This window comes from Lissotriton helveticus, chromosome 3_1 (assembly GCF_964261635.1).
Source record: "Lissotriton helveticus chromosome 3_1, aLisHel1.1, whole genome shotgun sequence".
Lineage (NCBI taxonomy): Eukaryota > Metazoa > Chordata > Amphibia > Caudata > Salamandridae > Lissotriton > Lissotriton helveticus.
In genome coordinates, this window is record NC_136061.1 from 1264847161 (window position 1) to 1264863487 (window position 16327).

The 16327-nt window shown below is 42.7% G+C and overlaps 1 protein-coding gene across 4 annotated transcripts in view; it reads left to right on the plus strand.

The window, feature by feature from the left end:
• The first annotated feature begins 501 nt into the window (after positions 1 to 501).
• The window catches only part of SCMH1 (Scm polycomb group protein homolog 1), a 407761-nt gene continuing 391935 nt past the window's right edge, over positions 502 to 16327 (plus strand). For 3 of the 4 annotated variants that reach the window (XR_013608787.1, XR_013608788.1, XM_078681906.1), the window contains exons 1-3: positions 502 to 641; positions 2276 to 2395; positions 4720 to 4805. Coding sequence is in view for 2 of the 4 variants with exons in the window: in XM_078681906.1 (XP_078538032.1) it covers positions 4781 to 4805 (25 nt within the window). In the remaining 2 variants the exon portion in view is untranslated. The remainder of the gene's footprint in view (positions 642 to 2275; positions 2396 to 4719; positions 4806 to 16327) is intronic. The other variant, XM_078681907.1, reaches the window with a different exon arrangement.

The following is a 16327-nucleotide window of genomic DNA, read 5'->3' on the forward strand; positions in this document are numbered from 1 at the left end:
GTAAGGTAACTGGTTCTATTGTACAGTGGTCTGACACCTGCGGGTAAAGTCCGCGCTTTATAAAAATGCATTAAATAAATAAATTAAATAAATAAATCTCTCCTCGTCAGCTATTCTCCTCTCAGGGCTGCTTTGCTATAAAGTTTCTCTTGTAAACGTTTGGCACCCCTTAACCCCATCCCTTCGGTCTCCGATCTCCCGGGGTCAGTATGTCCCGTCCCTCGGATGCAGCACACACATCCCGGTAGCGTCGGATATTCCAAACTACACCAGCACACCCGGATCAAGGGGCTGTTTGATCCATTGCAGCGGGGAAGATCTTTTCCGGGCCTACTGACATCTCTTCCGGTGCAAATGGAATTGTTTTTCCGGAACAACGAAAGGAGCTCTTCCGGTGCAACGCGAGAGGCGGGGTCTCTGCCAATGGGTGGTCCCTAGGCTTTGGGGAGCGGCATTTTTTCCTGACCAATCAAAGGTCTTACTGGGAAGTGCAGCCACAAAGGCCCTCCTAGTACCGCCTCCTGGGCTGTCAAGCAGTTTAGAGCCAAATTCATTTCATGCCTTCTTCCTCTCATCTTGAAGTTGATTTGAGGCTGGAGCAAGGTAGAAGGAATCGGATGTATCACATTTTAGGACTAGAGGTAAGGACCGCATTCGGAATCTTCCAGAGTCTGGTTGTTTGGCATTTAGGGTGTCGGACTCACACGCAGAACAGTTCACTACATAGTGTCATTGGAGAAAGCTTCAGTCATGCGTGCACACATGCACATACTGTGGAAGCATGTTCATCAGTGGTGCAAGGATCCCTCACAAATGATGCATAAACCAGTTACAGCGCACGCAACAACAGCGCAGTAGTACAGCAGCAGTAATTGTTTTGTTCATATACATAACCCTCATACCATGTGCACCAGTAGTGTAGGGTTGCCTCACACTCACACACAGTGAGTTAATATCATGGGCAGCTGCAGCAGTGCAAGTTCTTTTTACACAGAAAATGTAAAGCATATGAACATCAGCCATTTCAACCCACATCCCATAACCCGTTTTCTTAAAATGCTGGTAATCACTTGCCTATTCTCTATCACTGACCTAATCTTCCTCTAAACTAGCTATTCACCTCACCAATGTTTCATATGAACTGACAACCCCTCAGCCTCTCCTTCGCTATAACTCCCTTTAATCCCACCTCAAACATACTGGAGTTATGCATGACAATATTTATTTTAAAAGCACAATACTAAACCCTGCAACCTAAAATTACTACAATAACCACAAATCGTAGATCTTGGAGTAGTGGGTTTCTCGCCATAAAAGCTTTACAGTTATTCATCTGGGGTAGTAAGTGCTGAATTATTTGCTAACAGCACAATATAGTGCAAGAATAGCTAACACAAATATGCACAAGCTTTTCAGTTAATCGCTGTGGTAGTAAGTGCTGCATCAATGGAATTACAGTATAGTGCAAGCATAACGAACAAAAATGTGTACAGAATAGGCAGTGGATATCCAAGACTTCTGTTTTATACTGAATGTACAGTAAGGGCAACCAGAGTTTAGGCTGCTTCTCACAGAAGAAGCATTAGTAGTGCAGGCTTCCCTCAGAAGCAGCACAGACAGCAGCAATTCAATCGTTATACAAACAGCACGACTGGGCCGCCCCTCAAAACAGGAGAGATGCAACACAATCATCAGGGCAAGCCTTATTCATACATGTAAGAGGTACCTCATGAGTAGCAGCAGTGCAGACGTTCCTCATACATATAATCAGGTACCCAGAAGGCAAAACCTATGCATTATTCCAGAACAGACTCAGTGCGGTCAGCACCAAAACAATAATTCCACCCAGAAGATGTGCAGTAGGAATATCAGGAGTGCAAGCTTAATTGCACCCACAGAGCTGAGCAGCAGAAGTGCAAGCTCCCCTTGCACATGGTAAACAGTGCCCTAGTGGGTTCCTTGTAAGTACTGCATTTCATAAGCACCTTTTCTTCCAGGGAATTTGATTGGATATATGTCTAGCCGGGGAGCCAACATGTTATTGTTCAGAATTCATTTTATTAACACTTTGAGTAATCCATGCATCAGTCTTCATTCTTTTTTTAAATTTTTTATTATAGTGGGAGATTCCACCACGAGGAGGCATCAAATGAGTTTTAAGTTATGTCAGAGAATATAAGGATTATATTCTGAAGTTAACAGTGGTGTTTTGTTTTGTGTATTTTATTCTGGGTGGTTATAGAAACCGGTTCTACGTTTTCATGTTTCCCTCCAGAACAGAAGATCTAGAGAGGCCTGACTTTCACAGTGCCACCAACTCTGCATTACTTGTGTTAAGCACCGAAAGCACCATGGGCTGTGTATAAGAATAGCCTTCAGGACAGCGGTTTTAAAAGTGAGTGGCAGCTGGGACCTGGGGAAATACTGCTTATCTAAACAATATCCTATCAGTAAAGCGCATCAACTGCCAATTAGGCTGTTTGAATTACTATTATAATGCATGTGACCGCACTGACGCAGAAACCGGGATGTGATTGGGAGAAGATTTGATCTAGTTGGTTAATGTGTGTCCGAGAAATCTGGGTTGTAATCGCAGCTTCGGCACTTTTCCAAAATCTTCTGCTCATATTACTTTATCTACCCGTGACTCAAAATGTTAACCTAGTTAACCAATATAGTTAGGCTTAGTGGTGTCTTCTGAAAAAAAAATCTATACGTTATTGCACCCGTTCTTCCCATTACATCCTACTTTCAGTTATCTGCTTTCAGCCTAAACTCCCTCCATATTGTTCCCTATTCTGCATGTATTGTCATGTTAGTGTATTGTAACATTAATGCCATATTTACTACCCCTTTGTGAGTCGCTGAAGTTCATGCCTGCATGAGCAGTGTGGTTGCCTGGGTATTGTCCTTTTTCCAGTGTTTTTAAATCCTAAATGGGAATTGTTTTCATGTTACGAGTGATGACCACCAAGGAGCTGTTATCTTGTTTTAGGAAGCATCTCTTAGCAATGTGATCTGCGGCGAAACATGAGAGATAGGTGTGCAGTTTATATTGTTTTGGTAAGCCGGCAGTTTTGATGAGCTCTGCAGGTCCCTTTATAGTATTTCTTATTATCACAGTCCACTAAGTTCGTTACTTCTGAGGGTTATGTGCTCTGAGATTTGTTTATGGTTATAATTGTACACAGGATTGATTGGATTGGAGAGATGGTCAGGAGATTTGCAGGAATGGGCTTTATTACAATCATCCTTTATATGAATGTCATTGTGAGAAGTCAATAAGTAGTCATAGTATGTAGTTAGTTGGGCACTGCAGTGGTGGACTAAATTAGAGTTCTCTGATAGCTAGCGGTTTGTAGCAGATCTCCTTAGATCAAATCAAATATTTTGTTATTGTTTTAAACCTCCTCAGAGATCCACAATATAGAATTACCATGTATACATATGATACAATTATTCGCAAATTTGACAACTTTAAACCAGGTAAAAAAAAATTTACAAAATGTAAACAAATTATAGCATACAAATTCATCTAGTGGGATTCTTATTAGCTCAATCGGATCATCAATTCTAGAAATATTAAATATAATACATATATGTTTTAAAAAATGGCTACAAGCTTCAACCAGGAGTTTATTTGGACAGACATGTAAAGCATGGACCATATCTTGAACACCTCCTCTACACAGATCACAAGAGCCTGATAAATGTGCCTCCCCAGTTTTTTGGTTAAGGCTTTTAATGGTAAAGTCCCTAATCACAGCATCAAAATGCACCACCTGACTTTATGTTCTAAAGTAAATCTCACGTATTTTAGACTTGCTTTATATTCTATAGTAGCTATATATGAACCATAGCTCCTTAGTTATCTGATGCCTGTTCAAATAATAATGGGTGGCTTGCTGCTGTAGACTGGTCCAGTACTGAGTGATAGAGATGACCTGTAGCGGCTCTGTCTTATGTTAGTGAAAGGGGGCCGAGCAGTATAAGGAAATTATTATGGAGCCTGTTTGAGCTATAATCAGCTGCAAGACTGCTGACTGGTTTACTGTAAGCCCAGGCCACCCCTTGGTAACCTTCATGAACATAGAAAATTGCTAGTGTTTATGCTTTTTAAGTTTCAGAGCATGGGATATGTGGTACTCAGTGACTTCACACTTTTTGCTATTTGGCTATATCCCATCTTTCATCCATTCTCCTCTGTCTCTGACAAAGGCACTAATAGTGCAGGGGACCAGAGTAGTTAAAATAAGGGGTTATAGGAGAGCAAGGCCACCCGTGCAGTGTGTATGCCTCAATCTCAGAAGAGGGAACAGAGAAGGATTTTGATCACGAAAGTCTGGTAACCCAGCTAAGGCTTGATGTGCCTTCTGCGAAAGGTATGCTAGTTTTTAAGGGAATAAAGGGAGGGTTGTATTCGATCCACCTTCTTTAGGAATTTCCATGCTTGGGTGCTTGATATATGGCCTTCTCTTGACCCTTTAAGATCCTTCTTTTCCACACTGTTGCACCTTGGCATTAGAGATGCTCTCTTTCTAGCGTAATGTGTCAAGTAATCGTAAAAGACAATTTTGTTTATTTATTGTGCTGTTATATAAATTGTGGACATCAAAGGAAAACATTAGATATTTGGGTGAAATATGTCATTTCTGATTTTGACTCCCGGTATTTCTCTGGTAGGATTTAGACTTACTTGCTGTCTTTGTCTCCCTCTAGTGTATCAGAGTTTGAAGAAGGGATCTAAGTGTCCGATCTAACACATTCGGTATTGCGAATAATGCGGAAACCAGGGCATCAGAAAGGTAAGTAGTAGTGGCATAACCCTGTGAAACATGTCCCAATCCATGGGTAATCAGACAGCAGTTCATTCACAATTTATTTCCTTAGACTCTGCACCCTAGCTCATGAACCAAAGCTTATATGATTTTTTTAGGTTTTGGGTTGGAACGCAGGAGCTAGAGCTTTTGAGGAATTGGTTGCCTGGATATGCTGCTGGGTGAAGCTGTTTTTTTCCACATCTATAAATTGGATGAAAAAGTCAAGCCTGGTCATGAGTGTTACTTTTATGATTCCACTTTGTTTTATTCAGGTAACAAGGCTTAGGTTCATATGTTTTCCCTTCAGAATTAGGCCCTACTACTTTCAAAAGACCTTGTGTTTTGAGTTCCCAGTGTGGATGTTGTCAGCTTGTGGTGATTGCTGGGCCAGGTCTGAGACTCCAATGAGATTCAACCCGCATGGATGCTTAGGCACTGCTTTTGCATAAATACAAGTATATTTAGGCAGATAACATCCGCCAGCCACAACTCGTCTGTTGCCTTTCCTACTGCGGTGGCGACTCAGTGTGTTTGCTCTCACACAGTTATAAGTGTCTGTTCAAGGCTTTTACAATATTGCACCACCTCTCATGCTGCATGGAAGCTCTACCCATTAACCACCACTTATGAGAGAACCGCTGTTACTCCGGGAAAGTATCTAGAGACTCCTTTTCTAAAACTGCACTCAGGGAGTATGCTCACCTCATCTGTGGTATTCGTATCCTAGCAGTATTAAAAATCTGTCGTACTTTATGTGTACATTTTCTTTCATACAATAACAATTGCGTTGCTTTTATTTAAATATATGTATTAATAAGAATTCAGGACAGATACAGATCTCTTCTGGCAACTGTGCAATAATTATTTCATCTGAACAAACTCCGAGAATCTGCAACCCCTTGTGCCCGTTCACTTATTCATCCCTCCTCCAACCTTTCCCAGAAACCTACAGAACAAGCAGTGCTTCGGGCAAACACTTTCCAGTTATTTTTCCGCAGTAACTACTATTGATCTCTATCCAGAAAGCCCAGCCCATCTCACAGTTCAAGAAGGTGGGCTGTTCCTCTTTGTGTGTGTCACACTGTACTGGGATTGCACATTTCCAGAAATGCATTACATCCCAGAAGGTTCTTTCTCATACCTAAACACACCCTTCTGGGGACTCCATCGCCCATCATGGGAACAGGATGATCAGTTCCCCTGCAGCAAATAACTCACTTATTTTTACTACTGAAAAGTAAGAATTCCTTCTGAAAAGAGCCCCTCTGTAGAAAATGTGGACTGTAAAAATCCCTGGAGGCCCTTTTGGGAGGAGTTGTGTATGGTTTTGCCACTTGTAATATTGTAGGTATTTGTAATTGTAGGACTAAGTTCCTGATGGCTGCCTTGTGAGAAAACCTATGTGCAATACAGTTGTCCTGGGTTGCCTATGATGACAAGCCAACGACGAATGCCATAGATCAGATTGGTTCATTAGGAAAAGTTATATCCGATTCCATAAGTCTGATCTGTATATTATGAAAAGTTAGGACAAAAGCTGTAGGCCTAAATGTTTTTTTATTGTGAAAAGTATATGTTAAAGCCAAGAGCTCTATATGGATGAGTTGGCATTGTACTTAGTCAAAGCATGTAGATCAGTATTTTATGCCATGAAATCTCAGAGATTTCTGTAGTAGGAAATGGGTTTGGTGTTGGATAACCCCTCCGATAAACCCTGAAAGAAGAAGGCATCCACTTTTAGAATGCTTGATAGGGCCCCATAAGAGAGGTTCTATATTGTTTTTGTTTGGCCAACTGCAAATGTGTACCTCTTTATAATTTTATGAATGCATGCACACTTAATTGAGCAATGTTATGTCAGATTCCATAGGTCTGATCAGTTTATTATTGTATTGTATTGTAATTAAATTTATATAGTGCTTACTACCGCTGACGATGCATCAAATCGATTTTTCTGCGAGTAGCACTCTACTCCATAACCCATAAAGAATTAGTGATGAATTAGCATAGGGAAATATGAAAGTTATTTAAGTGGTGGATCTGTTAGTCAGTTATTTGGATTGAGAAGGATATTATGAAAAGGTACGACAAAGGCAGTAGACCTAACTTTTTTATTTTGAAAAAATTATGTTAAGGCCAATATGCCTTGAAGTGTAGCTTGCTATTAAACTGTGTTAGGACTCGTAGACAATTATTTATTTTTTACATGGATCTGATAGATTAAAACAGGCACTCCAACAAGCAGCTCATCAGATAGCGCTCTTGTATGCAAGCCCAGTGACCTAAATTTGAAGCTTTTTCTTGGTTGAATTAACATAGGTATACCAAAATTGATAATCGTGTATTTGGACGGAAAATGTGTGTATTTTCAGAATTCATAAGCTGATGTTTGGTGAAAAACAAAATATTATACATATTTGAGTGATAAAACTCAAAAAGCAGTTGAGAGACTATTACTAATATTATAACTTGGTGCTAGGAGCGCTGAAGCTTTGGTTGTTGTGTATTTTCCCTGGCCATGCATTTCCCATTGACAAAGCATTTTTCAGATTACTGCTGGAAACAGTGTCTGATGCTTGGAGGCGATAACTGCTCGTAATTTTTTATATATGGCCACTAATGTAATCTTGTCTAATGTGGTTACTGCTACATCTCTAACAATATTAATAGCTTGGGGGGATATTTTTTTAAACATCAGTAGCTCTTACTACATTCAAGGTTGAAGATCCTTGGATTAAAATAATAAGCAGAGGTTTTGGAATTAGTCATATTGCCTGCCAAAGCCTGGGGTAGAAGATGACTACTCCCTGTGCAAATTCGCGTTGGGCCTTCTTAAAAGCTGTATATTATTTTGTCAAATGTATATGTAGTTCTAATTTTATTGACCATGTGACTGATGGTTGCCGTGTGGGAAAGCATGCGTTCATTACAAGAGGCTTAAGTTAGTTATGTGCCAGACCAATTTCAAAATCTGTAGTCCCGGTTGGTTCCTTGGAAAAAGTTATGTCAGAGAAAATATATCTAATATGTTGATTATGAAAAATCACAATAAAATCTGTTGCCCTGACTAATTTAGTGGAATGCATGTTAAATTCAATAGGTCTTCAAGGGTGGCTTTGGGACAACCCTCTTTTTCTACTGGTCTGTTCGACTGTCATTCACATTCTGCTTCTTCTGCGAATGACATGGGGCATTCGGTCAGCTGCTTTGCCCATTGACTCTTTTACCATGCAGGTGATGGCATTTTGCTAGATCACTTATGCACGTCCACCTGAAAATGAGTGCGCTTTAGTGTCAGGGCATGTGGGCTAGATCGACAGTTTTGCATCTTATCGTTTTTAAGTTCTCTTTCTTGTCTATTCTTCTCTTTGTATTTTTAGAAAGTTCACCAGCTCTAGCCGACAATACATCTGGGCTGTTTGCATGCCACTCATTTCATCTGCAGTGCCTTGCATCCCATGTGGCTACTGCTTATAAAACCAGGTAGCCATCTTGGAATGTTTTTTTTACCTCTAGTGTACTGTTGTTTTACTGTTGCAATATGGCAGCTTTATTTTGAAGCAATGATTTGTCCATGTTCGATCAGTACAACATTGATGCACTGAGCAAAGTACCATTTCACGATCACAAACCCACCCCTTGGCAATTTTTGTTGAGCGACCATCTCGGCATGGTATTTTGCATGGAATATTATTGTTTTACACATGCAAGGTGGCCAGCATGTTGCTTTTAAATGTGGTGCCCGTGTTGGAACTTTAAAACAACAATACACTATGTTCATTACCACTGCATGACAGCTGTCTGCTGCCATCCTCAATTTTATTTTTTATTGGTAGCTTGTGCTTGCCACATTTAGGTAGGAACATGTTTTCTTTTTTCGTCTTTTTATTTAGCTTGTATATGCTTGTTAAGTTTATGTTTGTTGTTATTGAAGGTGAGTCAGTGGGTGAATGTGTGGATGGACGAGTGCAAGGATGAGTAGCAGAAAATGTGTATGATGGCTGACTAAGTGCCTAATCTCACCAGTTCCATAAGAGACCCATTCAGGTATAGGCTAGACCCATTAACATTGCCAACACTTACTTCACCATTAGAATAGAAGGCGCCCTTATAGTTCTCTGGGATAAGGTAGTGGAAGAGGTGTGGCGCCGCAGCTAGGGCGACTGACTCCGGAATCTGGGGATCACGGTTCGATCCCCGGGTCTGGCGGCAGATTAGCCCAGCACCATGTGACTCTGGGCAATAGCTTGCTTAATCTTCCCGACGTCCCCCAGCGCCTAGAGACCCTTACGGGTGATTGTGCGCTTTACAAATGTGGATTATTATTTATTTATAATTAGTCCTTGACTACGGTGGTGTGATGGGGGTAAGTTTGTCTTCTTTTGCTGCCGATCTGTAGAAACAATACTGAGAAAACAGCTAGTAATTGATGAGGAATGTTATGGTAACACTTTTAGTTCTGGATAGACACATAGAAATGCTGTGTTTGCTGTTTACTAATCAGTGGTACAAAGACGTAATCTAGCTGACATTGAACTGGGTGCGTGTTGGATGATTATGCTTCTGAAGCAGAGACCTATCTTGTAGTTTTTCCACTTTAAATGCTTAATTGACATCCCTTTGTGTGTTTTTATTAATGTTTTCAAGTATGCTGCTTTTTCTCGATATTGGAAAGATTTTCTTTTTTACCTCTCCCTTACCACCCGGCCGCAGCCAGAGTTGCGGCCGGCATAGCTCATGGGTGAGGGAGTGGGGGGGTTGGGAGGGGAGGGGTCGTGCGGGGATGGGGGAGTTTTAATTTAATAATCATTTATTTTTAAATCCTTTCCACCGGCCCGGTCTCCTCGGCTCCTGCTTCGGCTCATCTTCCTCCGGCAGGAACAGGAAGCAGGCAGCCTCCCTCCCCTCCCCTAAGCCAATCTCAAGGCTGGAATGGTAGCGTTGTGATTGGTGGAGACAACCCCCCAGCCAGGGGCTTACAGGGAGGCCATGTTCTCCTGCATGTAGAAAGGCCAGAGTGCACATGACTAGTTTCGGTGACCCAGAGGGCCGACCAAACAGTCACTGCATCCTCAGGAGTGGGCACACCACTCCTCCCCTGCTCGCAGAGCAGAAGCCCACACCCAACTAAAGATAAAATGGTAATAACGGGAACAAATTACCAATTTATTTTTCTGCTGCTCATACTGTGAGAAAGCAGTGGGGCGACGCTCCTCTGCCCTAGTGAAGGAGCCACCACTGCTCACCCTCCCACCAAAGTGCACAGCATTGTTTCTTGAGCAGTTCCAGGTAAATGTACTAAAAATAAATTTCCTTAACTAACGCTTTTTATCCTGAAAGGGGACTGGAGATACTTTAAGCATAGACCTGCAACACTATGATGCAGGTACTTGCAATAAATATTAATTGTTCATTGCTTTCCACTTATATTCTATTATACCTATCTCCCTTATACCCAGTTCATCACCCAGAGGACGGAACATTAACAGATTCAATTCGTCCTGATGATCAATTGACAGTTTCTAATAGAAGACTGTAAGAAATTATATTGCCTGCTTAAACATTCATGTTAACACTACTGCACGAACAATCTCAATCCCTGCTTGTTTTGAAATCAGTGTGTACCGTTTGACTTTGAAATCCTTTCTGGTGAGACTGCGACCTCCACTTCCTCATTTGTTCTGGTGTGATATATATGTATCCGATGCTAATAGTAATTGTGGTATCAAACATTTTTGGAGAACACCCGAAACTCATTATTTTTAAAGTATTCTTGTTTTACTATGCTTCCCACGAGTTCCTTCTTGTAAGCTCTATATACTTTAATATTTGTATTATCTCAAACAGACTTGCACTGTAACCAAGGACCTGAAATATACCCACGCGAAACACTTTACAACCACGAGGCCGACCTCTGACTATTAACTGGATGGGGTACTAAATTGGCAAGCAGGAGATTTTTGGTGACCAATGTCAACCTAACAAAGTTCAAGTTGTGTAAATAGTTTCAAAATGGTTGCAGCTCGTGTGCAGTTCACCAACAGTTATTTGTCATTATTCATGAAAACAGCCCATGTAAAAATTCTAGCGAGAGCTTAATCTGTGTTCATGTTCTGACACTGATTAGTTCAGCATTCTAAACAAGTTGTTCTGTTTGCCCCACTGTTCAGTAATCATGCCTTTTGTTAAATTGCCACAATCCTTTGTGAATTATGGCGATCCCTCCTCCATGTTTGTTGATGCTGTCCCGGTGTGCAATCTTTTATCTGTCGGGTTTTGCTGAGGTAATGTCTGGAGTGGACTCAGGGTGAGCCAGGTCTCGGTGAGGAAGACAATGTTGGGCGTGAGGGTGGTGATGAGGTCCCAAGTTTCAATGGCGAGTTAGCAGAGTGAGCGTGTTTGGAGGAGGATGCAGGCGAGGGGCGCCTCTTTGCTGGTCGGTGGGCGTGTTGGTGGGCGACCCAGTGTTGCAGGAGAAGGGGCAATGCAGGTAGGAGAAAGGCCCTACTGTGGATCATGGGAAGGCGCGGCTGCAGTACTTGTTGCAGTGTCCTAGGTCCAGGGCTCGGATTTTGGCGCCTGTGTATCTGCCGGGGGACGATGAGCCAGGGTTCCTGGTGCTGGGCATGATCCAGACGCAGAAAGGAATGCTCTCCGTGCACAACCAGTGAGTCAGTGCTGCGGCCTACATTAAGTAAGTCCTGCGAGGAGGATGAGGCACTGGGTGGCGGTGGAAGGGGATGGCGGGAGGCGAGAAGCGGGAGATAAAACGATGACAGTAACAGGCAGGAAAGGACAGAAAAGCAAGGCAGAGAAGTCACAAAGGGTAAGAGGCAGAAAACAAGGCAGCGAAGGCACAAAAGGAGGACCTGCAGCAGAGGAATGAGCAGCACGAGGGAGCTGGGCCAGGGACCATCTCAATGGGGTCAGGATGTGGCCTACATTAAGTAGGTCCTGGGAGCAGGGAGGGGCGGGTGGTGGTGAACGAGGCTGGCAGAAGGCAGGAAGCAGGAGGAAAACGGTGGCAAAAGCAGGCGGGAAAAGTTCATAAAAATGAGGCAGAGAAGTCACAAAGGACAAGAAAAGGTAGAAAAACCGGCAGAGAAGTCACATGGTCAAGAAAAATAAAGGCAAAAAACGGAGCAGAGAGGCCACAAGGGCAAGAAAAAGAAGGGGAAAAACGAGGCAGAGAGGTCACATCAAGAAAAAGAAGTGTAAAAACTGGTAGATAAGTCACAGGGGAAAGAGGCAGAAAACGAGGCAGTGAAGGCACAAAAGGAAGACTTGCTGCACAGGAACGAACCGTGAAAGGGAAATGGGCCAGGGACTGGGAAGTATTTATGAAGAGGAACTCGTTAGATATATTTGCAAGGTATAAGAAGGACGCTTCCTTTCTCCATTCTGGGGAAGGAGGCCGTTTACAAAATAATTACACTCCCTAGGTTTTCTATGTTATACAAAACACCTAATTTTGGATGCTGTTAAATTGAAGACAGTACTTCATAACCTGCTCTGCCCTGAAAGTGTCCTGTTATCCCTATGTGGAGGGGTGTATGACAAGTGCATCACCCTCCCTGGCATGAGGGAGTATTACTAGGCATCACAGTTCGTGATCTTAAATGATTATGTCTTTTCCTCTCAGCAGGAGAAATCGCGGACCTTAGATAGGCATACCATGGGATAAGAGGGTATTTTAGGGTACTTCATGGGAGAAGCGTGCTGGTCTATCTCCCACCTTCCGCAAACAACTTAATCCAGGCCTGGGTGGAAAGGAGTGATGTTGTTGGAAACTGAATGTTTGGACTATGCTTTTCAGACAGATTTGATCTGATTTGGATCTTAAAGGTGGGAGGTTTACCCTTTGCAAGTCTGTTCAAAGTTCTCCTTATATTCCTCCTAGCACTATATAATATGTATTCAATTCCATGCCTACGCTGATAAACTACACAACATGCTGGATTCCTCCAGAGTGTGCATAGGATTTTATCTGGACCACTTCTTAGGAAGACTGTATCTACCAAAATACTGGTCAATAATACACCAACACGTTAGTCAAACTGTGGTGCAGACGGCAAATGGACATAGTTCCACTGATAGGAGAAGCCTTGGATATACTGGAACTGTGCCACAGTGAGGTGGCCATTAAATCAGAATTCTAGATAGTACAGCTTAAGATTCTGTGCAGTGTATTATTCATGCCTAAAACTCGCCAGAATGAGAATTTTTGCTGATGCTGCCTGTTTGTGACATTGTGATGGCGAGGTTATCCATTTCTATGCTTGGTGGCAATGCTCCTAGGGCAGGATGCTCCTTTGTGGTTTTGAGGCTCCCTGTTGTATTCTCTACAAAGACTGTGTTGCCTGATATATGGAGAAACTGCTTTGTGAGGAAGTAACATTCCTTTGTGACTTCAGTCCGGTAGTGGCAATAAAGAACATTGCACAATTTTTGGGTGGTCATCTTTCTCATGGGGTGGATGCTTGGGGTACTGACAAGAACTGGGAACGTTGGGCCTCTGTACAGAGAGCTTGCAAAGTTGTAGTTCTTGCAGAGAGGCTCTTTCTGACTGCATGTTTGTTCTGTTCCCTCAGTTTATTTCTTGTGCTTATCATATACATTTCTTGCTTTGTACTTCATTGCAAAAAGTTGTATTAGTGATTATGTGTGTTGGATAATATTTATATCTTTCATTTATGACACCACAGAAACGTGTCTGTGATATGGCAGAATGTGGTGATTCATAACAGATCATAGATTTATTTGTTATGTTGTATAATGCACAGAAAAATAAAACCCTTATTTAAAAAAAAGTAAAGTGATCTTCATTATTCATGGGAATAGCCCCTTTTAAATGGTTGCAGGCAATGTCCTGGTGATCCATTTGGCTTGGTTTTGTGTGGTACTACGTGTTGCTGGAGCAATTAATTCTTTGTGTGCAGTGCACCTCCTGAAGTTTCTTCTACTGGTACAAGGCAGGGCTGATTTCTGCTGCAGGACACAAGTCTACAGGGGATGCTCACAAGTAGGCTGTACTCAAAAGTTTCTCTTTGACTCTTTAGGAATTAGGCAACGTGTCTGTGGTGCCACAGCACCTTCAGCAGCGATTCTCTGGGGCCCGACAGCTCAGTTCAAGTCTTACTCGCTCCTGCAGTATGGAAGTGTTCACAGGTACAGCGAGTGTCCTCTCAAGTTCTGATGCGACTCGAAGCAGTTAGGTTGCTCACAGTACACGCAGCAGCACCCAGCAGGTGCAGATTCCTGCGGTACGATCGCCAACACCACAGTGGCCCTTCGTGGTATACGGGGTCACCGAGTAAGGCATGTCTCAACACTCTTGCAACAATAAATTCAAGGGTGGTCCCCTCTGGCAAATGGGGACACTGCAGCGAGGTGATGCGGACCTGGCTCTTCCCTCACGGTGCTCATTATACAGCTCAAGTCACAGTGGCCCTCTCATACGGTGGTCATCGGATCGCTCCTACACATGGTCAACGACCAGATCGGTGCACAGCCGTTTCCTTACACCTTGCTCAGTAAATCCTCTCGGTTCTGCTCCCACTGGACCTCACTCCCTCCAAAGCTGACGTCCAAGCAATAAAGGCTTCAGGTCCTGGCACCAAGCCTGGGGCAATCATATTGCCCAAGCGACATCCAGCTCCTTGCTTTTCCCTTACCCTGACATCAATTATGGCTGCCTTGCCATTGATCTGAATCTCACCCTGGCATTCAGCTACCCCATGCCCTCTTCACTGGCTTCCAAACATGTATCCTTGGGCTCAGGGAGTAGCTCTTCTGGCTTAAGGTACTTCCTCTCAACTATAGTGTGGAAGGCTTCAGTATCCCTGAGAGCAGGCCCTTTCCTCCCATTGATACTAACTTTGTACACAAATCCCATTGTGTTAGGACGAATGTGCTGCAGAGCATCTAGGACCTTCTCCCAAATGCCTATAGCTACTAGGTCGAGCGTAACTAGTCCTTCTCGGGTACCTTCACCCACCTGCTTGCTATCGTAAGTGTTTCTGGGTCACGTTCCTTCTCTTGAAAATTTCTCTTGTAATGTCCCACCTCGCGGCTCTTCAAACAAGTCACCACCTTGGACTTAGAAGGGCTTCCTAACATTCCATTCTCATGATGCTCCTTCCCAGATGCACCATTACCATTCCCGTGAATCCTGGGCCCTCTTCGAGTCCCATGAGAATTACCCTGGCGGTTACCATCCAGTTTATAACCTCTCGTTGGGGAGTTCTTTTCCCCTTAGCCTTAGAACTATGCTGCGCCAGCCCTTTGTGAACCCTGCTAGACAGCCACTTACCAGCTAAAAATGCAAGTTTTGTTGGATCCCTTTCTGTCAGATCAGACAGATATTGCATAAGTGGCGTAGAGCACTCCTCCTAGAGTCACTCTGTCTCCATCAACTGGTTAAAGGACTGGAAATCCTTGTTGAGAGAGGGACCCAGATGCTCTGAAGCACATTCATCCCAACACAATGGGATCTGTGCAGTAAGTTAGTATCACTGGGAGGAAAGTGGGATACTGGAGCCTTCCGCAGTATGGTGGAAAGTACCTTAACCTTAAGGAGATACTCCTTGGGACAAAGGAACTAGGTTTGGTAGCCAGTGGAGAGAGCAGGCTTGGAGTATCTGTTTGTAGTGTTGAGCTCAATTGCAAAGCGGACATGATTGATGTTGGGGTAAGGGCAAAGCAAGGAGCCTGATGGAGTACAGGCTGCATATCAGTCTCGGTATGAGGTTGGGACCATCTCTGTCCAAAAATAGGCATAACAGTTAAGTCCCAAAAATCTATAGAGTTATTGCTGTAATCTTCGATAAATCTAAGGTATTGATGTGCTTGAATAAGCCACTGAAAAAGGTTCTCAGTGATGGCTAAATCCCCACTCCAGATCTTGAAAAAGTGGCCAGTTTATCTATTTTTCTATAGCTGGACTTTTGATGTATAAGGATAGCTGTTACAAAAAAAAATGTGTTGCATTTAAGAAGTCTACATTAAATATTTCAAAAGGTAGACCAAAATAAGCTTTTGGTCTGGCGATTGAAATCCAGATCAAATACGGAATAGATGTTGATGAGGGTGATGTTAAATATCGATAGAATAAAGTCCACTGTCACATTCATAGGATCCTGGCATTCCTCCAGTATCTGTTTAATGACCATCCTTTTCTAGGAAAATTAGCATATGTGTACTCAATGTCCATGCATACTATCTATCTTTGTTGATGTCAAAAGGCAGATTTTCAGTCTGTGTTAATAATCTCCACTGTTACTGACGTAACTCTCTGTACAGAGGTCTAAATCCTTGTTGACTCAATTTCTCAATTGGTTTAAGGATTGAACCACATCCGAAAGCCATTCTCCCTGAATAGGAGGGATCCTGGAAATGTTATGTATGTTAGAGATGTACATAGGGACATAAAATCCAAGAAAGAGAAAGGGAACTTGTTACTAAGAATACATTCATCTTAAATCTTGGTTTTTAAGACCAACATTTAT